This window comes from Abramis brama (assembly GCF_963993115.1).
Source record: "Abramis brama genome assembly, chromosome: 1".
NCBI classification, from domain to species: domain Eukaryota; kingdom Metazoa; phylum Chordata; class Actinopteri; order Cypriniformes; family Leuciscidae; genus Abramis; species Abramis brama.
In genome coordinates, this window is record NC_139963.1 from 62,815,223 (window position 1) to 62,838,654 (window position 23,432).

Genomic DNA, 23,432 nt, shown 5'->3' on the forward strand with positions numbered 1-23,432 from the left:
TTATAATTCTGACTCTGGGTCTTCTTTCAAACATCTGGTCCATGGGTCCTAAACTGTTAACCCCTAACAGTCCCTTGTGAGAGGATTTTTTTCAAAGGCTAGAGGCTTTTAATTATCTGTAAAAAAAAGAAGTAGGCTAAGTCCTTCCACAGCAGAAAAAATAATATTTTTAAATAAAAATCTCTAAAAAAGTGAGACATTGTGGCTTGATTTCTTTTATTATTAATATTCATTTTGCAGGACCAAAATAACATTATGCACAGTGAGGAGCCTTTAGGTTACAAGCTTCACATATTAGAAAAATACAATAATAAAAAAACAACACATTTTTAATGGCTCATCAAGGTTGTTTCAGATCAACACCTGCAATTGACCACTAGGTGTCACCGTTGAGACGGGTGTCGGATTGATTTGAAGCCTCGAAACAATATGGCCCATTTGGCTCAACTGTTTCATTGCTTCACGAGGCCTCGATCTGCCCACCACTACAAAATATCCAAAACAAAACAAAATACAGACTTGGCATGACTTGGCTAAACAAGAAACAAAAATCACCGACAACGGTTACCCAACAAGCAAAATACAAGACAAAACTAATGTCAAACATAAGGGCTTAAATATATACAAGACTAATGACAAGACAAGGGACACTTGTGAACAATGATCAGACAATTAACCAATAACAAGACACATGGCAGGATCACATGACAAACAGGGAATCACATGACAAGGCACAGAAACACGACATGAACTAACTCAAAACCAAAAACTGTGACATCAACTTTACAGAACGGGCTCCAGCACATCAAGCAGGCAAAGCACAATGATTCTGACCTTAAAGGTGATCTAAGTAACTTTTTTACCTTAACTGAACAGCTTCGGAGTCATTGGAATGGTTATATTACTTATTTCGGGTTGAATGGTGGTTGTTTCGCACCCCCCTGGTGCCCGTGAGCGGAAAATACGCACTTGCAACTTTGAGCCGGCGGGCCGCCGGCCGCCGCGTCAGGAAGTATCGCGTGATATCAGGTCTCGCGATGTAAACAATTGCTTTACGGCCAAAAGAAATCTGCTAATATGCTGTCATTATTGCGCTCCCTCACGCTGATCGAACCCGAATGAAGAAGACGTTGTAAAGAATGTCCCATCTGCTTTGATGTCGTTGATCTACTAGCCTCTGGTGTCTGAGAATCAGTGTTGTCAAATATCTATTCCGAAGCTGTGGGGGGAGCTCTAGAGAGAAACCTGCGAGCAAAAAGCGAGAATACAGCGAAAAAATCCCAAAACTACTGAGCCCTGCTTTAAATGTAGGTTTCAAATTTGACATGTAAAACAAGTAAATATACTTCTATGAAAACAGCAACTGTAACTAATGTGATGATTTTTTTTTTTTTTTTTTTTTTTACAGAGAGGTTTTCTAATCTCTTTTTCATTGCACCGTGAAAAAAGCTGACCAACCAATCAGAAGTGTGCTTTTTGGTCACATGTCCAGAGCCGCTGCTGTTAGATATAACTATGACTCGGTGGCTCATGAACAGACTGTGTTATTAACTAACAGCAAATAACAGAGGAAGAGTCTCTCTCGTCTCTGTATTCTTGGAAAGCACCAGAGCAAATACAATGATGTGAACGCGATGTTTTGTATTCATCTGTTTCAGTCATGTGACGTCAGCGGGACACAATTTGGAAGCCTGTTTCCATAGCAGTTACAAAAATGTAAATATGTAAGTGAAAATAATAAGAAACTTTACCATAATTATGACTATCTTTTTATAATGAGAATGACTTTCTCAATATAATGACTTAGATCTCACAATGAGATACTTTCTCGTTATAAACAGATACTTTCTAATAATAATGAGAAACTTTCCAAGCAGATACATAGCAACCAACAAACTGTCCTGCCGCTCATTGTGTTTGTTAAGAAACTAATTGACACAGAAGAGACTTTGTTTCTCAGCACATTAAAGCTCTATTCGGACAGGATTAGTTTAACATGGAGAGATGGGGTAAAGTAATTATTACCAGAGCTTCTCAGTGATTTTAGTCCCGTCCAAATGTGCCATCTCAGCAGTCATTACGCACAATTTCATTAAAGATTACGGTGGCACTAATCCCATGCGAATAGACCCGCTGTAAATATGTACATAAATATTCCATAATTTCCTGTTTAAAAGTGTTTTTCCACATTTTTTTCAACTATGGAGGTGCTTGTAAAAGCATTCAGTTGTGTTCTAGGCGGTGGGACGTCAAGTCTGTGGCAAAACTCAAGTGTTTTCTGCATACCATTCAGATCAAAAAGAAGGTTGAAAGCACTTGTTAGAGGCATGAAACTTCTTTTAGCCTTAGGTAAGTGCCTATTACCAACATAAGACAAGGGGCACATTTAATTAATACATCGTTCGACAAGACCTAAATGTTTATATATACAGTGCTATGCATAAGTTTAGACACCCATGCTAAAGTTGACTAAAAAGAGGAATAAAAAATCATCTTTTGGAAATTGAACTTAATGCCTTAATTAAAAAAATTTAAACTTTAAAAATCCAACCTTTAAGGACACCAATTTTCTTTGTGAATGAATAATGTATCATAAATAAATAAATGTTCTTCCTTAAAGGTGCTATAAGCGATGCCGGGAGTCGTAACTTCTTGTTGACATTCAAATTGTTTTCAAACAAAACGGAGGCTAGCTAGACCCTCCCTCCTCCTCATCCCATCTCCTCCCTCCTCCCCTCCCTTCCGGCATAAAGTAAAGACAAAGTAGTCACTAGTACAAACAAAATTAAGTTTTACTGATACTTCATTCAATGTGTAATGGAGTACTTTCCATAAGATCATCTCTCAATGCAAATCAAACCAGCTATTAGGCTAACTGAAATAAAACCATGCCAATCTCTAGGTATGGTGAAGGCTATGTGATGATGTGGGGCTATTTTAATTCCAAAGGCCAAGGGAACTTTATCAGGATGCATAGTATCCTGGATCCATGAAGTAACTGGCCTTTAAAAATAAAAATCTGCCTGCCTCTATGGGAATTTAACATAGGGGTGTCCAAACTTATGCACTGTATTTTAAGGAAGAACATTTATTTATTTACGATACATTATTCATTCACAAAGAAAATTAGTGTCCTTAAAGGTTGGATTTTTCCTAATTTTTTTAATTAAGGCATTAAAGGGGGGGTGAAATGCTATTTCATGCATACTGAGTTTTTTTACACTGTTAAAGAGTTGGATTCCCATGCTAAACATGGACAAAGTTTAAAAAATTAAATTGTACGTTTGAAGAAGTATTTCTGTGCCAAAAATTGTCCTTCCGGTTTGTCACAAGTTTCGGAAAGTTTTTTTCGAGTATGGGTCTGTGTAACGTCAGATGGGGCGGAATTTCCTTATATGGGTCCTAAGGGCACTTCTCCCGGAAAGGCGCGGGCGCGCGCGCATCCGTAGACCAGAGAGAGAAGAGAGCCAAAGCAGTTCGCCCATCAAAGCGCTCTGCTCGGCTTTAGGGAAGTCAATTTCACCAAAGAAGTGGGTTTTTGGTTTCCAGGGCAAGACAACCCTGCACAGATTCCCAAAGAACCCAGCGTTAAGGGACCAGTGGATGGAGTTTGTTTTTCCAGAGCATCAACGTTGTGTAAGACTGTTTGTTCCCTGCATTTCGACGATGATTGTTTTATAAACAAAGCCCAGATCGACGGATTTGCAGATCGTCTAATGCTTAAGGATCGAGCAGTCACAATGATAAAGGTTCGCGGTTGTACGTTGGAACCGCAGGCGGTGAGTAAAACTGCTTCAAATGTCTGTGTGTTGTTAGCTCGGCGCGTCAGCACAGCTTTAGCTTCGCCCACACCGCTCGTTTTTTTTCCAGAAAGACTCGGTACAGCCTATCTTTCTTTTATAAATATAATAAAACTAAAGACTTTTTGAAGATTTGAAGGATGCAATACTACTCTATAGGTACTCAAGATTAACATGAGATTGACTGAAAATGAGTGTTTCACCCCCCCCTTTAAGTTCAATTTCCAAAAGATGATTTTTTATTCCTCTTTTTAGTCAACTTTAGCATGGGTGTTTAAACTTATGCACAGCACTGTATATATATATATATATATATATATATATATATATATATATAGGTTATATGTGTTTGCGCACATTAAATCAGGAAGCAACGTAATACGCATATGGTGACAGGAAGGTGACGGCAATGCGTAAATCGAGTTACCCCTCCCACTTCTGCTAGTTTTACTGAGATTTCTTATCCTCTGCCAATTGGCTATTAATATTACAGACATTCTGTGGTAAAATTACTTTACTTCTTTTCTACTTTTTCTCCAGTGTGGATCCTCTCATGTGTTTTCAGATTTGTTGACGCATTGAATCTCTTGTCACAGTGTGAACACTTGTAAGGTTTTTCTCCATTGTGAATTCTCTCGTGCTGTTTCAAACTGCTCGCTGTAGTAAAAGTCTTCTCACACTCAAAGCACATATAAGCTCTCACACCAGTATGAATTCTCTCATGTTCACGTAAAGATTGCCGCAGTGAAAAACTCTTTCCACACACAGAACATGAATGTGGTTTCTCCTTTGTATGAACTCTCTGGTGTCTCTTATGGGAATTTTGGCGAATAAATGTTCTGCCGCAGTGATCACATGTGAATGGCTTCTCTCCGGTGTGGATCCTAATGTGTTCCTTAAGTTGTGTTGATTGAATGAATCTCTTCCCACATTGATGGCATACATGTGGCTTCTCTCCGGTGTGGATTATCATGTGTAATTTAAGGGATGATGAGAAAGGGAAACCTTTCCCACACTGATCACAATTAAACGGCTTCTCTCCAGCGTGGAACATCATGTGATTATTAAGATTGCATTTTCTTGTGAAACTGTTTCCACAGTGAATGCAAGTGAACGGCTTTTCTCCAGTATGAAATCTCATGTGAATCTCAAGATTTTGTTTGCTTGTGTAACTCTTTCCACACTGAGTGCAGGTGAAAGTTTTCTTGGCTCTTCTTTTCTCTAAAAAAATATTTTTAGTCTTTGAGTGACTCAAAGATTTTCCTCCAGGTTTGACATGATGTTCCTCCTCCACTTCACTCAGTTCTTCACTCTCCTCCTTCACTTCCATCAGGTCTGACATGAAAGGAAAAAATAATTAATTACATTTTCAGTACATCAAAATAATTCAAAGACGAAGTGAAAGTAAATTAAAGTGAGCTGCTATAAATATTACAGTCACTTTCATGCCTTTTTATAAATTAAAGGAGCTGTATGTAAGAAATGTATTTCAATTAATCATAAAATGGCCCTGATATGTCACTAGACATTAAGAAATCATGTTCATTTCAAATACTTATATCACTGACAACAGTAGTCCGGCCAGGATATTGTCATTTAAAAGTGATAGTTGCAGCCCTCAACTGATGTTGATGTTGTCATGTTGTGTTTTGGCCTGAAGCCCCACCCTCCACCTATCTACCAATCACGAAGTCAGTAGTGTTTCAGCATCCGGGTTGCCAGCTCTGCTCTAGTTACCACAGCTACGTAGCAGCCTACGTTCCTGCTGGATCTGGCAACCTCGAGTCAGGGGGGAGGGGGAGGGGATACACCGCTCTACAGTCATTTGAAAGTGATTGCAGTACCAGTTTTGGCCACAATCTTACATACAGCTCCTTTAAATGCGTCTACCAATTGCAATAATACCATTAGCCACGTCTCCACTGTTGGACCAGTGCGAGCCAGGGCTTTAAACGGGCCATGCCGGGCTAAAAGCTTTGGGTCTGGAGCACCGGGCCCAAAACCTGCTGCGTTTCCACGGTCGGGCCGGAAGCTCCACAGCGCTTCACTAAAAATAACATTTATTTAAAATAAAAGTTCTTCTTTTGGCAAAATTACGTTTTTTTTTTAATAGCCTAAACAGAGGCTTTACTCCCTTCAAACTACAATTGTCAATGTTTCATTACGTCACTGTTGGATATGCTGTTGTCCACCCTCGATTAATTTGAATGTTACATTTTTATTACTTGGCCCGCCCGACCCGCGGATTATGATCCGCTTAGCACTATTGGCAAACTAGCGTATACGGTTTGAGAATGGATTGGTTTGAGTAGGAAACTGCCCTGGCCCGACAGTGGAAACACAGCTATTGTTCCGACCCGGGTTCCTACTGTTCCTGTTTCGTTTAGTCGTGTGTGTGTGTGTGTGTGTGTGTGTGTGTGTGTGTGAGAGAGATTGCAGGGTGGAGTTGAGTGACAGGTGCTGAGGATTATTTGTCAACAGCGACCTAAGACGATGCACCTTGCTTGGCAGCCCTGCTTTTAGAAGGGGGATAAATTGTCAGCAGTGTTCCTCCTTCCGCCATGCTTCTTCTCCATGTGAGGATTGTGTACATTAGACTAGAGTGTGCACTGCATGAACACAGTGCTCATACATCAGAGTGCGCACGTGTTTCGCGCAGCATACGCAGTGTTTTTTTAAGCGGTTCATGGAAAGTAAGCTAATGTGCGTTCTAAAAAAATTTATTCGGATCTATTATTTTTCACGGTATTTTTAAGTGCCCGCGATAACAATATTGTGCATATTCATTACTACGATTTATCACATTACCGAATACTGGCACGTGTCTAAGGCCTACTTATTTTTCTGTAGGCACTGTAGACAGTGATAAAGATCGCAATCGACGGGTTGACGACCACTACACAGTGAAGATTTATTTGTACAGTTAATAACAGTATAATAGCTTACTGACCATTTCATAGTCTTCATTTTGCCGCATGAGTTTCTAGAACTTTTTTATTATTCTGGCCTTTTCAGATAAATGTCTTAGACACTCGGGTGAAGAGAGGGGCGGAGCTGTCAACTGATCACCACCTGGTGGAGGAAGCTGGACAGACTCGGCACACCCAAATGTACTGTGAGGGTCTGTTGGGAACGTTTGGCCGAGTCCCCAGTCAGAGAGATCTTCAACTCCCACCTCTGGCGGAGCTTCGACCGGATCCCGAGGGAGTCTGGAGATATTGAGTCCGAGTGGACCATGTTCTCCACCTCCATTGTCAACGTGGCCACTCGGAGCTGTGGCCGTAAGGTCTCCGGTGCCTGTCAAGGCAGCAAACCCCGAACCCGGTGGCGGACACCGGAAGTAAGGGATGCCGTCAAGCTGAAGGAGGAGTCCTATCGGGCCTGGCTGGCTTGTGGGACTCCTGAGGCAGCTGACGGGTACCGACGGGCCAAGCGGACTGCAGCCTGGATGGTTGTGGAGGCAAAAAATCGGGCCCGGGAGGAGTTCAGTGAGGCCATGGAGAAGGACTATCGGTTGGCCTCGAAGAGATTCTGGCAAACTGGGAAGGATGGAACAGGAAATTGACAGACAGCTTCGGCAGATGTAGCGGTCAGTCGTGGTAAAGGAGTATTTTAATTACTGTAATTTACCGGTCAATCTCGCTCCCTTAGAGATAGGGTGAAGAGCTCAGTCACTCGAGAGGAGCTCAGAGTAGAGCCGCTGCTCCACCACATCGAGAGGGGTCAGCTGAGGTGGCTCGGGCATCTGTTCCGGATGCCTCCTGGACAGCATCCCGGGGAGGTGTTCCGGGCACGTCCCACCGGGAGGAGACCCCGGGGAAGACCTAGGACAGGCTGGAGGGATTATGTCTCCCGGCTGGCTTGGGAATGCCTCGGTATCCCTCCGGAAGAGCTGGAGGAAGTGTCTAAGGAGTGGGAAATCTGGGCGTCTTCGCTTAGACTGCTTAGACTAAAAATAAACAATAAAAAAAAATAGTGGGGATAAGCTGTGACTGTAGTCTATAGGGAATGCATTCAACCCGGTGCCATGACAACACTGGCCCTCGTGGCCAATTAAACAGACGGGCCACCGGGAATTCTCTCTGTGCTCCCGATTAGCCAATCCAGGCCTGGTTGCACTGTTATCATTTTATATGCGTGAAGGTCTCAAGTTTCTAAAACTCCATCTCTGCATGCTGTGAGTTTGGGTTGCTTATTTGTTCATCTGGGAATACAGTGTGCGCCATTTAACAAGATTTGTAACGCAACTCATTTGTGAATCTACACCAACACGAGAATGCATAAATATGTTTCTAAATATGCATTGTGTTACGAACTGCTCAGAGACACAAAGTAGGAGATCCAAATGCAGCTTTATTGGCTGGGGCAATCCAGAGGCGTAATCCAAAGTACAGGCTAGGGTCATACACAGGCAGGTAGTCAAAACAAAGAAACAAACAAAACAAACAAAACAGGCAGGGACCAGAGGCAAGAGAGTAATCCAGGGACCAGAGGCAAGAGAGTAATCCAGGGAACAGGGCAAGATATCAAAAACCAAGAAACAAGAAAACCAGGGAAACGCTCAGAAATGCAGTGTAACACTTAACAAGACTTCGCGGTGAGTGAATGAATGAACAAGGTATAAATAGACTGAGACTAACAGGGTGATGGGACACAGGTGAATGCAATCAGTGATAATGAGGTACAGGTGAATGTGATGAGTGTTCAGAGATAATGAGTCCGGTCAGTGAGTATGGGAATTGTAGTCTGAGAGTGAACGTGAGTGTCTGATGTGGAGTGCCCTCTGGTGGCTCTCAAGGGCACTCCAGCTGGTGACCGTTACATAGCCCCCCCTTTAAGGAGCGGATTCCAGACGCTCCTAAATTGTCCAGGAGGGTGGTGGAGCGGAGGCGGACCCGGGGGCGGGATGGAGGGCCAGGCCCGTGCAGCGGAAGAGGACCTGAAGACTCCGGCAGGGCGGAAGGCCAGGGCGGAGCAGTCTGTGCAGGCGACCAGGGCGGATCAGGCTGTGCAGGCGGCCAGGGCGGAGCAGGCTGTGCAGGCGGCCAGGGCGGAGCAGGCTGTGCAGGCGGCCAGGGCGGAGCAGGCAGTGCAGGCGGCCTGGGCGGAGCAGGCAGTGCAGGCGGCCGGGGCGGAGCAGGTTGAGCAGGCGGCCGGGGCGGAGCAGGCTGTGCAGGCGGCCGGGGCGGAGACGACCCTTCAGGCGGCCGGGGCGGAGACGACCCTTCAGGCGGATCCAACGGTTCAGGAACATGAACGGGCTCTAGAACAGGAACAGACACCGGCTCAGGGACAGGAACAGACACCGGCTCAGGGACAGGAACAGACACCGGCTCAGGAACAGACACCGGCTCAGGAACAGAAACAGACACCGGCTCAGCGGCGGCCATCTTTTCCGAAGACACTGGCTCGGTGGAGACCATCTTGTCCCGAGACACTGGCTCGGCGGTGGCCATCTTGTCCGAAGACACAGGCGTGGTTTCAGCCATCTTGTCCGAAGACACAGGCGTGGAGTCGGCCATCTTGTCCGAAGACACAGGCGTGGAGTCGGCCATCCTGTCCGAAGACACAGGCATGGAGTCGGCCATCTTGTCCGAAGACACAGGCGTGGAGTCGGCCATCTTGTCCGAAGACACAGGCGTGGAGTCGGCCATCTTGTCCGAAGACACAGGCGTAGAGTCGGCCATCTTGTCCGAAGACACAGGCGTAGAGTCGGCCATCTTGTCCGAAGACACAGGCGAGGATTCGGCCATCTTGTCCGAAGACACAGGCGTAGAGTCGGCCATCTTGTCCGAAGACACAGGCGCAGAAAGAGGAAGAGGAACAGATTCAGGCTCAGTATCAGGATCAGATTCAGGCTCAGGAACAGATTCAGTCTCGGCGGGACGAGACTCTTGACGGGCTGACGTGACGTGAAGCTCAGTCTCTGGATCGGCTGACGTGACGTGAAGCTCAGTCTCTGGATCGGCAGAAGTGACGTGTACAGTCTCTGGATCAGCAGAAGCGATGTGAACAGTCTCTGGATCAGCAGAAGCGACGTGAACAGTCTCTGGATCAGCAGAAGCGGCGTGAACCGTCTCTGGATCGGCAGAAGTGACGTGAACAGTCTCTGGATCAGCAGAAGTGACGTGAACAGTCTCTGGATCAGCAGAAGCGACGTGAACAGTCTCTGGATCAGCAGAAGGGACGTGAACAGTCTCTGAATCGGCAGAAGCGACGTGAACAGTCTCTGGATCGGCAGAAGCGACGTGAAGCTCTGGCTCAGGAGATACTGTGGGTTCACGGAGCTCTTCCTCTACCCCGCCCACAGTAAACGATGAGCCACTCAACAAAAGGGCCAGGTTGATATACTGCTCTAAAGTCCCGTGAGGATCATGCCAGGGCATGAATGAACTGAGCGGTTCAGATAGTCCTCCACGAAAAAATATCATTAGGCACTCTGTGGTCATTGAGGTAAGATGTGCCAGTTCAATAAACTCTTCGACATGCCTCTCAATCGAACGATTCCCCTGACGGAGACGCAGGATCTGTGCACCTGTGTCCATGGTTGGCATGGCTGCTGGATCCTTGTGTGGCGAAGTCTTCTGTTACGAACTGCTCAGAGACACAAAGTAGGAGATCCAAATGCAGCTTTATTGGCTGGGGCAATCCAGAGGCGTAATCCAAAGTACAGGCTAGGGTCATACACAGGCAGGTAGTCAAAACAAAGAAACAAACAAAACAAACAAAACAGGCAGGGACCAGAGGCAAGAGAGTAATCCAGGGACCAGAGGCAAGAGAGTAATCCAGGGAACAGGGCAAGATATCAAAAACCAAGAAACAAGAAAACCAGGGAAACGCTCAGAAATGCAGTGTAACACTTAACAAGACTTCGCGGTGAGTGAATGAATGAACAAGGTATAAATAGACTGAGACTAACAGGGTGATGGGACACAGGTGAATGCAATCAGTGATAATGAGGTACAGGTGAATGTGATGAGTGTTCAGAGATAATGAGTCCGGTCAGTGAGTATGGGAATTGTAGTCTGAGAGTGAACGTGAGTGTCTGATGTGGAGTGCCCTCTGGTGGCTCTCAAGGGCACTCCAGCTGGTGACCGTTACACATTGTTTTTCATCGCGATTTCAAAATAAACAAAACTTTAAACCCTTGCACTAAGTTTGCATGTTTTTATGTGCACATGTTCTTGTTCAAGAAATTATTGAGCACTCATTTGAATTAAAGGTGGGATCAGTAGTTTTTGAAAAACACTTTTGGCCAATGTTGATATTTGAAATCACCAAAACAAACACGCCCCACCCCAAAATGATCTCGCCCCTAATTTGATAGCTCCGCCCCACACTTACTTAAGCGACCGTAACCCAGGCAACGACTGGCGGAATCTACTGTACCTGCTTGCCGAGGGTACGTGTGCGGCTTCTCTCCAGTGTGGATCCTCTCATGTCTTTTCAGATCTCCTGATTGACTGAATCTCTTGTCACAGTGTGAACACTTGTAAGGTTTTTCTCCAGTGTGAATTCTCTCATGTGTTTTCAGATGTGATGACTGACTGAATCTCTTGTCACAGTGTGAACACTTGTAAGGTTTTTCTCCAGTGTGGATCTTCTCATGTTTTTTCAGACTTTCTGATCGACTGAATCTCTTGTCACAGTGTGAACACTTGTAAGGTTTTTCTCCAGTGTGAATTCTCTGGTGCTGTTTTAACTTGTCCGCTGTAATAAAAGTCTTCTCACACTCAAAGCACATGTACTCTCTCACACCAGTATGAATTCTCTGATGTGCATGTAAAGTTTGCAGCAGTGAAAAACTCTTTCCACAAACAGAACATGAATGTGGCTTCTCCTTCGTATGAACTGCCAGGTGTGTCTTCAGGGCTGATGGCCAAAGAAATGTTTTGCCACATTGATCACATGTGTACGGTTTCTCTCCAGTGTGGGTCCTCATGTGTAATTTAATAGTTTCTGATTGGGTGAAACTCTTCCCACATTGATGGCATACATGCGGCTTCTCTCCAGTGTGGATCCTCATGTGTCGCTCAAGATTTTGTTTGCATGTGAAACTCGTTCCACACTGAGTGCAGGTGAATGGCTTTTCTCCAGTATGAACTCTCATGTGAATCTCAAGACTACATTTGCCTGTAAAGCTCTTTCCACACTGAGTGCATGTGAAAGGTTTCTTGACTCTTCTTTTCTTAAAAAATGTATTTTTAGTCTTTGAGCGACTCAAAGGTTTTTCTCCAGGTTTGACATGATGTTCCTCCTCCACTTCACTCAGTTCTTCACTCTCCTCGCTCTCTTCCATCAGGTCTGACATGAAAGAAAAAGTTATTACATTTAATTTTCAGTACATCAAAATAATTCAAAGAGAGAAATATAAAGTGAAAGGACATGAAATTGAGCCCTGATGTAATGTAGAAAGTAGAACTGTTATAAAATATTATGCTAATTTGATGCCTTTTAATAAAATTGATTATATGTTCTTGAAACTTTCCATGAATGATGAAAATGTATCTTCCAATTATAAAAAAAAAAAAAAACATTATAGGCACAAATCCCATGTTTCTTTAGCAAGAACTATTAAATATATCAGTAACACTTTACAATACGGGTGCACTAATATGCATTAATTCATGCTTAACTATTGCACAGATAATCATGTGTTAGTGTATGACTCATGAAGAACTAAACCATTAATTAATGATTAATGCATCAGTAACTAATAAAGATTCTATATGGTTAATATATTAAATAATATGTGAATTAAATGTGTCATAATGTAACCGATGTTAGGGCCGAGGGACAATTACCACACTCCGGAGGAGCAGACACCAGCGGACACCAAGAGGCGGACAACAGAATGACTTTTAAAGGTAGGTTTTTCTTTTTATTAATTTAAAACAATAAAAACAGTGCTGAGAATGTTCGGGGCTGGAACCCGGTTTGGGAAGAGGAGCTGGGGGGGGGATATTCCTCTTCTCTACTGGCTCGTGGGTGGGACAATGGCTTCTTCTCGTCTTTTCAACTCGTCAGAATGTGCTTGTAGGACGGACAGAGGCTTCCTCTCGCCTTCAGCTTTCCCCCACAGACAGAGCAGGTAAGTATTCGGCTCGTGGAGATGTTCTTAGGACAGCCGATCGAATGAACATCAGCTTCCCCACCTCTTCTCTTCTGAGGGACAGACGGTGACGGTGCTCAGACTCGGCTTGTGAACGTGTTCATGGAACAGCCGATCGAATGACAGCAGCTTCCTCACCTCTTCTGAGGGACAGACAGTGACGGTGCTCAGACTCGGCTTGTGAACGTGTTCATGGAACAGCCGATCGAATGACAGCAGCTTCCTCACCTCTTCTGAGGGACAGACAGTAACGGTGCTCAGACTCGGCTTGTGGACGTGTTCATGGAACAGCCGATCGAATGACAGCAGCTTCCTCACCTCTCTTCTCTTCTGAGGGACAGACAGTGACGGTGCTCAGACTCGGCTTGTGGACGTGTTCATGGAACAGCCGATCGAATGACAGCAGCTTCCTCACCTCTTCTGAGGGACAGACATTGACGGTGGATCAGGCAATAACAAGTGAGACAGGACTGTGGTAATTTACCCGCCTTTGCTCTCGTTCCGTGCGTAACAGAGCGGCGTCGTTGGGAGAATTCGTGAGACTGGACTTTCGTGGACGTGAGAGACAGTGCTCGTGGAGTGTGGTACTCGGGGTGCGTTGAGCTCTTTCCCTCCACACCGTACACTCGAGTAGGAACCTGGACACAGCTTTAGACAGATCAATTTGAAGGAATCTTCACAGTCATAAGTCAATATTCATCCATCAAAGTTTCAGAGGAATCGCAGTCGTTTGATCTCACCACACTTGTGCATAAATCACTCTTGTAAATCTTCACACGTGTGCACTTCACTCTTTCAGACACTGCAAAACTCACTTCATCTCCACAGTGATTAATCGACTCGTTTCTCTTCTCTCTGTAGGGTGGATGACTCGAGGAATAATGTTTTCAGAAGATCAGCATGAACACATCAGCGATCCTCCCAGCTGTTCCAGTTACTACGCTTCGTTCTGTCAACAAGATCACACACACTGCCCGCAAACAAAGTTGCACACTGGTGATGGTCAATCTTCAAATGTGGTTTTCTCAACGGGTAATCAAATGAAGGGTGCACTTAACTTTTCCTCGGTGAGTAGTGATGTGACATTTGAACCGAGGCGTCGGAGCGTGTGTCGAGAAAAAGTGGGCGTGCCAGATGAAGCCGCGATTCGAGGCTTGTGTTGTTAACGTGAAAATCACGTGACTAATGACAAACGAGGCCTCGGTTTGTGTAAATACGTCATCGGTTCGGTCTGAGTGTCGCTTCCGGATAAAAGGCGGTTCGAAACTCGCGCCACCTTGTGGGTGTTGCAGGAGAAGTAGAAGCAGTTGTTGTGTGTGTCAGAGAGTCAGAGAGTTAGAAAACTATCATTGTCACTGTCGTTATTGTGTCATATGTGAGGGCTGTATATTATTACATTATCAGGTTAGAATAGTTATAGTATATTATTATCATAGTAGGCCTATATTATAGTCTTGTTATATTAATTAGATAAGATTATTTGGATTGCTCTGGATTTTTGGATCTGGACTGGACTGCTTTTTGATTTGGATTGCCCTTTTGGATTTGTTTGCTTTTTGTGACTCTTCCTTTTTCCTGGTAATGGAGACGGCAAGAAAGAGGGAATCCTCCCCTGTCTGGCCTCAACAGAAGCATCAGTGTCCTCATTTGTACCACTGCCATTTTTACGTTCCCCTTCATCCCTCTGTTCCTTGTGAAAGGATCTTTTCCCAGGCTAGAGAGATTTTGTCCAAGAAGAGGAATCGTCTAAACCCCAACACACTTGAAATAATTCTGTTTCTCAATAAAAAATCTATTTTTATTTTCCTTCCTTCCGGACTATTCTGTTGCAGTTTACTTTAATCTGTTATCTATAATCTGTTAAATTAATAAATGTACTTTATTACACTCCCTCTAACATAAGCACTGCACTCAACAGTGTTACTGTTGTTGTTCATACTGTCCCTATCCAAACAAAATTTATGAATAATTAATTAACTGTGTGTGAGACTCTGGACAAATAAATTCAGACAGAGAAAGATAAATTTTTTATATTATACACAGTAATGGACAAATGTCTGATCATGTCTTTTTATTATTGCAAATGAAAGGTTACAGACATCAACAGTGAGTACAAAATAAATAAATAAATATTTTTATTTATAAAAATATTTTTATAATATATACATTTAAATATAAATATACAAATAAATTTAAATATTTATTTGTATATTTACATTACAAATAAATATTTTTATTTATAAAAGTATTTTTATAAAATATATTTTTTTTTATAAAAAACATTATTTTTTATAAAATTAGGGAGGGAGGGCGCGACACTGGTTCAGAATGAATTAATTTGTCTGCTATTTCTTTGCACAGTAGCTAGGTGTCACTAGTGAGCAATGCTGAATGAAGCTTCGAGTAATGAACCTTTAGCTGAAGCAATGGCCTGCGAGGTCTCAGTGGTTCAGGAAGCCTCATTTTGCCATCACTATCGGTGAGTCACTCAATATCCTGCAGTGGTTTCCTCTCTCACTTACTTCATCGCGTTGCTGTTCGTGGTTTCTTCAGAAAACTCACTAAATGAGCATGCCTCGGGGAATCTCACAGTAGAACTCCGATCCGGCATCAAACCTTCAGCCTTTTTATTTCACCGCCGCTGTCAGAACACACACTGCTGCCTGCCCATGCTCCCACACTGCTCAAACACTCTTCTTTTATGCTCCTTTTCCTGAGCACGTGCTTCAATGAAGCGCAGCTGATTTGCTTCAGCTGGCGCTCGTTATGGCCAACACTCAACAGAGCCAGATTTAGGACCAATGAGGAATCTTTTTGGTTTTGCCAGGTTTTCACCCGGTGACAATAATGTATTCATTCCTACTAATAGTGTAAATTAATGCGTTAATTATCACAATGGGTTGAAGTCATGTACTTCAACTTTGAATTGTCTGCTTTAATTAATCATTAGCTAATGATTTGCAAATGTATCACTAGGTTATGACTTTACTTGTTGAGGCACACGACTATTAACTAATTGTTAAGTAATATGCCATTTTGGTTTTGACATCCACACTAAGCCATAGATTTCAATTTCCAACCAACTACAATCAAGATTTCACTGAGTCCGATGAACCATGTTGTTCATGCACAGGACTATGTCAGGTTAAGCTTGAGGTCGTGGTACACTGAAAACAGGCGGTCGAGCTCTGCTATTTCATAACACTGTGTCTGGACTGGACAAAGACAATAGAGCGTCCATTATAGTCAGTGATACTACACTGGATGTGGCGCGACGCTACACGACAAAACCCGGACAGTAAACTGATGCCACACTCTATTTCTGACGTACTCAGAGCTCTTGTGTTAGTTCTGTTACGAAGGACTAATGGACTTGCAATGGTTTCAAATCCAGTGTAGAGCTGGTCTCGTCCAGTGTAAACACAGTGTAACAGCGGTCAGGAGTTCAGATTCTGGTGTGCTGATATTTGTGTGCAGCCCATCCTTCAAACACATTCTCTGACATTACATTCACTGCATGTGAAAACTGTCAAAACCCATAAATGGCATATTACTTAACAATTACTTAATAGTCGTGTGCCTCAACAAGTAAAGTCATAACATGATATATTTGCAAATCATTAGTTAATGATTAATTAAAGCAGACAACTGGAAGTTGAAGTACATTGCTTTGACCAATTGTGTTAACACATTAATTTACACTATTAGTTAATAAAATATGTTATTAAGAAATGAATACATTATGAAACATTTAATTAATAACAATTCATATATTATTTAATATATTAACCATATAGAATCTTTATTAGTTACTGATGCAGTAATCATTAAATAATGGTTTAGTTCTTCATGAGTCATACATTAACACATGATTATCTGTGCATTAGTTAAGCATGAATTAATGCATATTAGTGCACCCGTATTGTAAAGTGTTACCAATATATTTGATCAATAACACAATTATCTAACATGATATTAAAGCTCCAATATGTAACAATTTTGTAATAAAATTTCCCAAAAATAACTTGCACAGTGTGATATAGTTCCTCCAGTTGTGTACTTACAATATCTCAAAAGTCTCCAAAGATTTTTTATTTCAGAGAAATTCCGATTTTAAATAACTGTCCGTCCCGGAAAAGAAATGTCGCCTCTCAGTGACGCAATGTCCGCACTATCCTTTTTTTTCCGGTGTGGACCATGTGATATTCCACCACACCGGAATATCACATGGTCAAATGTAGAAGTGGTGGTTATAGCGTTATAGACTGTATGGTTATAGCTGTTATGGATCACGATTACTCTTTGGCGAGTATTGAAGTGCCAGCAAAACGAAAGCGTCCATCCATACACGCAGACTGTGTGACAAACGGAGGAATAAAACCCGGATAAATATCGGCCAGGCGTTTTCGAGATGGAGAGAGCTGCGCGACAATCTTGGACTTGACAGAGACTCTGCTCTCGCGAGTGTATTGATAGACAGGTAAGCAAATCAATTTTTGTGATGCTACATTCCTTATATTCTTAGGAGGACTCCAGGTCTCATCTGGTAGGTACTGGGAGCAGGGAGACAGGAGTGATAGTGCAGACATCAACAAAAAATAATACAATAACATTTTATTAGACAATTTAGAAAATTATGTCTGCCCATTTGTGAGGTTTAAAACTTTTTTCCTTTTTTAAAAATGTTTAATCAAATGAAGGTGGAGACAGTCAACCAACACTGGCTGTGGTGCAATTATCACACATCAGATTCAGCCAGGGAGTGAGATGACATGTAGAAACAAAATAGGAAAAACATTTTTTTTTTTTTTTTTACATATTGTATGAAATATAGTGCTGTTAAATGTTGGCTATTCAAGTCATTTTAAGATAAAAACAGCAACATTTTGTCATAAATGTAATACTTTGATTTTTACTAAAATAAATGTAGATTCTGGGCAAACAAATTACAATAAGGTGGTTGTTTTGCACCAAGGTGGAGACAGTTCTGTTTGTAACATGAGACCAGAAGTGACAGATGAAGAAGTGGCAGGTGAAGAAGAGACAGGTGAAGAAGGTGAAGAAGAGACAGGTTACAAGAAACATACATACACTTTATACATACATACTGTGATGGATTTTTTAATTAATCAACTTTAATTAATCAACTAACATTTGTTTTTCCTGCAGGAACGACATTCATATGCTTTTAAATGTTTCCAAACTCTTTGGGGGAAAACTTGTGACTGAGTTTCGTGTGTGTGTGTGTGTGTGTGTGTGTGTGTGTGTGTGTGCGTGTGTGTGTGTGTGTGTGTGTGTGTGTGTATAAATAACAGAAAGGGGAAGTGAAACTAGACAGATGACTAGTTCTCAAACCTTGTGATAAGTAATCACAAAATCAGAGTTTGCTTGTGCCAGTGAATGAGGGAAAAGTTTGGGGCTTTTGAACCAATTGAAACAATCATATTGAAGGTGACATGTTAGTCTTATTTGTTTTCTTGATTCTATAAAAACTGTTGTATCCGTGTTTTCTGGTGGGATTCTCAATGGAATTTGTCTGAGATCCTCCGGCCTTGCTTCTTGGGAGAGATTCCCTGAGAACTGCTCGGGAAGATCTCCTGGCCGTGATTAAAGCATTTAAAGGACATTTGCTGAAGTCTGTTAGTCGATTATTCCTGAGCAGGAAGTAAGATAGTTTAGGGAAGCAAGTTAGTTAGAGTAAGACTTGGCCAGTTGTCGACTGAAGACGCAAGAGCTAGAGTATAAAGGTATTGGGTGTCGATTAGTAGACGCCCCAGTTTAAGGAATTGGGTGTCGATTTGTAGACGCCCCAAATAAAGGTATTGGTGTCAATTTGGAGACACCCCAGATAGTTAGGTTTAGGGAAAAATCTACCACAATACACATATATTTGTCTTGTTTTAGTTTAAATTTCCAATAACACTAGTACTCCACTTTACTTACTGTATGAGGCTGATGATCCTGGTGGAAGGGAGAGACAGAGAGCTATTAGTGAAAATGAAGAGAAGGAAAAGGGAAGCGAGGGTACTGTTCAAGAGAAACCCTTTAATTATTTTGCACGGCCCCAGCCTAAGGATTTAGACCAATAAATGTAATTTAGGGGGAAAATGGGCTTGTCCGTGTTTCGAAATTTTATCTGAATGAGATATTGAAATATCTTTTTTTGTGTTGTGGTAACTTGGTAACTATGGTGATTGTTTCTATTATTTATATTTTCAAAATTGTATTTACATTTGTTCTTTAAATGTACACATTTCTGAAAGACACATATTTTTCATTGAATAAATTACTTTAATATTTAAAGGCGTTAAGTGTATTAATTTGTTATTGCAAGTGACAATTTGCAAAGGATTAAATTAAATAATCACAAAAATTTGTATGACAATTAATCGCCAAAGCCCTAAAACAGACAATCGCAATTATTTATTAGACAATTAATCATCAGCCAAATTTCATAATCGTGACAGCCCTAGTCCCTGCTTGATATACAACCACTGATGAACATATTTGGTTTTGATTGAGAAAAAAAAAAAAAAGTGCAGATACGAGTACAGATTTTGAAAAATTTAAATTGATTTCTGGACATCGTAATGTTGTTTTTTCCCCAGAACATTGTTATTGTACACATGTATTGTACATATCTGATTTAGCATTATATGGCAACCTCCTCCCCCTTGTGGATGACATCAGCGCGGGCTAGCGTCGACACATCGCTGGGCCCAAGGGGCGTTCTGTCACTACACTACTAGTGTTTGTCCACGGAGCTACATATGGAAAATCCAGCTCAGCCTCACAAAAAAATAACTGTAACATACTGAAATAGACAGTAACTTAATTTAGATATGTTCAGACACACATTCATTTAATTTAAACATTAAAAAAATATATATTTTTGATTTTGACAGGGCCAGCAGAGAAGAAGGCCCTGACAGCCCACCATGTTAAATGTATGTGTATAAAAGCTGCTGCAGAGTTTGACGTCATTTCACGACCGTTGCAGTGTCTGTAGAAATTTCACATGTTCAAAGTGTAGAGTTGCCGTGGCTTAAACTAGATTTAAATTAATCATTTTTATTAGCATTATCTGTGTCCTACATGTTTCACTCAACCCTGTTACTCCTGACATGATTTTCCTCCTTTTAAAAACAGAGCATTTCTTAAAACTGTGACACCCAGGAAGTGACATCATCTGGGGTCTGTCTGCAGCATGATGGGAAGACAAGAAAATAATCTCAATCCATTGTCTCAGTTTTTACACAAACTGTAGCATTGACTGTATTCATCAACCCTGTTACCAAAGTTACTGTAAGAAGAATCTCTAACTTTATCAGTAACTTGGTGTTTACTGATTATTCCTAAAAAAAAAATTGTAAACTATATTGAAAATGAACAAAATTCTGGTAACTTGCTGCAAATTGGGAACCAGATATAAAATATACTGTATAGTGCTTGACTGTTTCTAACATGAATAAACACCAACCTCTTTGTTCTTCAGGATCTTCAGTGTGTTTCATTCTGCAGGGTTCTGGATCACTCATGTTCTCACTGTCCTCTTTAATAAACTCAGTCTTTGCAGATTTCAGCTCTTCCTGATGCTTTGATGCTCGTCTTCACTGATGATGTGATTACAGTGGGAGGAGCTTCACTGATGATGAATTTCAGTGTGGAGGAGCTGATCTGCCAAAATAAAAAAAATATATCAATTACTGAGTTGTTTTTATAATAATTGACGCTTAAGCATTTATGACTGTCTATCTATTTATCGTACAGTAACCGATGCTAATTCATTAATTATTTTTAATGCTAATCCTAACGTTATTCTGCTTCTTCATTAAAATACAGGTAGATATCTAGAAATATACACTTAACAAAATTATAAATGCAAAGACTTTTTCTATGTACACAAAAGGCATATTTCTCTCAAATATTCTTCACAAGTCTGTGTTAGTGAGCACTTCTCCTTTGCCGAGATAATCCATTCACCTCACTAGTGTGGCATATCAAGATGCTGATTAGACAGCGTGATTATTGCACAGGTGTGCCTTAGGCTGGCCACAATAAAAGGCCACTCTAAAATCCCTTATTTCTTTTATCAAAGTTCCACTTCACATTTGAAACTGTATCAAATGGCCTTCTTGAAAAAATAAGCATTTCAGTAAGCATTCCTATTTAAAAATTTTCATAAAAATAACAGCTAGGTGGCAGGTGTATCTTAGGGCTCGCTAGCATGTTAGCTTAGCACACCATCAATACATGACAATTTGTGAGATTAAAACCATGTGTTTGCTCCAAACTTACTTTATAACGCATGTTGAGTGTTTTAAATAATCTTCTGTGATTTGATTTGGCTTTGGATAAAAAAACATACAGAAAGTATATTATATTACAGTATTCTGCATAATGATAAAGTCTATATCGATTAGCATTGCATTATAAATATAATCTATTATTATGAAAATACCTGACATGGCTCGAAGAACACAGATAAATCATATGTCGTTGCAATCATGTTTATTGTCTCCAAAACATCTTTATCTGCATGCTAGGGTTAGGATATTGCAGTGAATCTCCCACTCCATTTAAAAGAAAAAAAGTTGTATGTGGTTTGAGGTTAGCATTTTGAGCTAAAGCACAACATGGTGAAAAATGTCAACTCTATGTTCCCAATTTAAACATTTTGCATTATTTTACATTTATTAAGGATTCTAGGACATTTTACTGTAAATGATACATTTGTTGTATACCATTCCAAGTTAAGGATATTGAAGCTGTAGCAGCAGAAAGGCAACAGCAATACAGGGCAAGGGGAGATGACGAATGCCGGCTTCAGCCCGATTGACCAGTAGCAGAAGCTCTTCCGCAAATAGCTTTCAAACATGCAAAAACAAAAGAGAGACAATGCTATTGGTGCCTCTAGGTGGAATTATGCAATGGAGGAAAGGTTTGTGGAGCTGTGGCAACAATAACCAGCCTTTATAATGTTTCCTCGAGGGGCGACCACGACTGAATGAAAAAACTATAGCGGAGCTGCTTCAGAAACCCAGTGAATTAAACGAACACACCACTTTGGTTTATGTTATTGTTTCTGGAAGTTAGTCACTAGTTCCACCTTTCGTCTTTAGGCAGGATCAGCCAAATCTGCATCCCACAGGATTCGTACGAAAGGCCTATGCCAAAGAACTTTTCTATACAACTAAACACAAATCATTGTAGCCCAGTACCATTTAATACTTCACAGAATAAATACCATGCAAACGTTCACCAGTCTTTCTGACACAACTCATTTACAGCTGATTCTTCACATGACTCTGTCTCATACATACATTTTTTCATAAAATAACAAAGCAACAGCATTAATTTCCTCTTGATCAGTTATTTCTTGATCATTGGAAAGTTTTAAATAATAAAAAGTACTGAACTTTTTTTTCTAATTCAAAATAAATATATATTCAAAAAAAGCTTTAAGGGCATCAATTTAATTTTAATGAGTGTATCTGGCTCTAATCAAAGCTCCCTTTCCTCTTTCTTCCAAACTATTCTTTAAGAGAAATGAATTTATTTCATTATCTGTGAAAGATGAATCATCATTGCCTTGAAAGTTTGACTTAAGTATATGTTGTTCCAGTATCTTCATTTTCTCTATCTTAACCCTCTATCTTCATTTTCTCTATCTTAAATGTAAGATTTACTAGATTTCATGGGGTACCCAGATTTTACATTTCTTCAGCTCCAAATAACAACTTTGAAACCATCTATGGTGTTTAAAAAATGACATTTATTCATAGTGTTGTATTTATATTCCCCCTAAATGACTAAGATTTCCATCACACATCTCCATAACCTGTACAAATCAAAAAGATTTGGCATTACCTTCAGGTTTTGAGTGCTGTTCGCTGGCTAGAAATTTCAGGTGGAGTCCGTGCCAAACTCAGTCTGGATTCGGGTGCTCTTGAGGCTCGATGGGATTATTGTCCAGGTTCAGATAATAGTTTTTTTTTTGTTGTTGTTGGAGAAAATTACTCTGAGACTTGTTATAGAGAAGTTTACGAATCCCCACATTCAATTGTTTATGCCCCGCTGCTTCCTGGAAACCTTCGCAGATCTTTTGCAGTTCTCGCTTCCCCATAACTGAACTTTTTCTGCTGAGCTCTTCCTTCTGCATGTCTCATAGTCAATAACAAAGTACAGAATAAAAATCAACATAAAAAATATACGAGTAGTTTTCACCACAAGGTTCGTACTCGAACTGTTGAAAGTCTCACAATTTATACCCTTCAGAGATCACAGGGTTTTCCCCTGAGCACAAAGCATTTGCATACATTTATAAAAAGAAATACAGCATTTGACAAGACAGTTATACAGCAAACAGTCAGTTTATGCCCCTCGGCTTCCTGGAACCCTTCACAGATCTTTTGCAATTCTCGCTTCCCCATAACTAAACTTTTTCTGCTGACCTCTTCCTTCTGCAAGTCTCATAGCAACGGTTTATACCTTCACACTTACTTCAATATGTCATGGCA

At 41.2% G+C, this 23,432-nt stretch overlaps 1 protein-coding gene across 1 annotated transcript; it reads right to left on the reverse strand.

Annotated features, from left to right (window-relative positions):
- Positions 1-313: 313 nt before the first annotated feature.
- LOC311077907 (uncharacterized protein) lies at positions 314-23,298 on the reverse strand. Its single transcript, XM_084106555.1, has 4 exons — positions 22,783-23,298; positions 20,393-20,589; positions 11,190-12,104; positions 314-5,135 (listed from the first exon to the last, which is right to left on the reverse strand). The coding sequence occupies exons 2-4, from the start codon at positions 20,448-20,450 to the stop codon at positions 4,315-4,317; spliced, it is 1,794 nt and encodes a 597-aa protein (XP_083962681.1). The 5' UTR covers positions 20,451-20,589; positions 22,783-23,298; the 3' UTR covers positions 314-4,314.
- Positions 23,299-23,432: the final 134 nt, after the last annotated feature.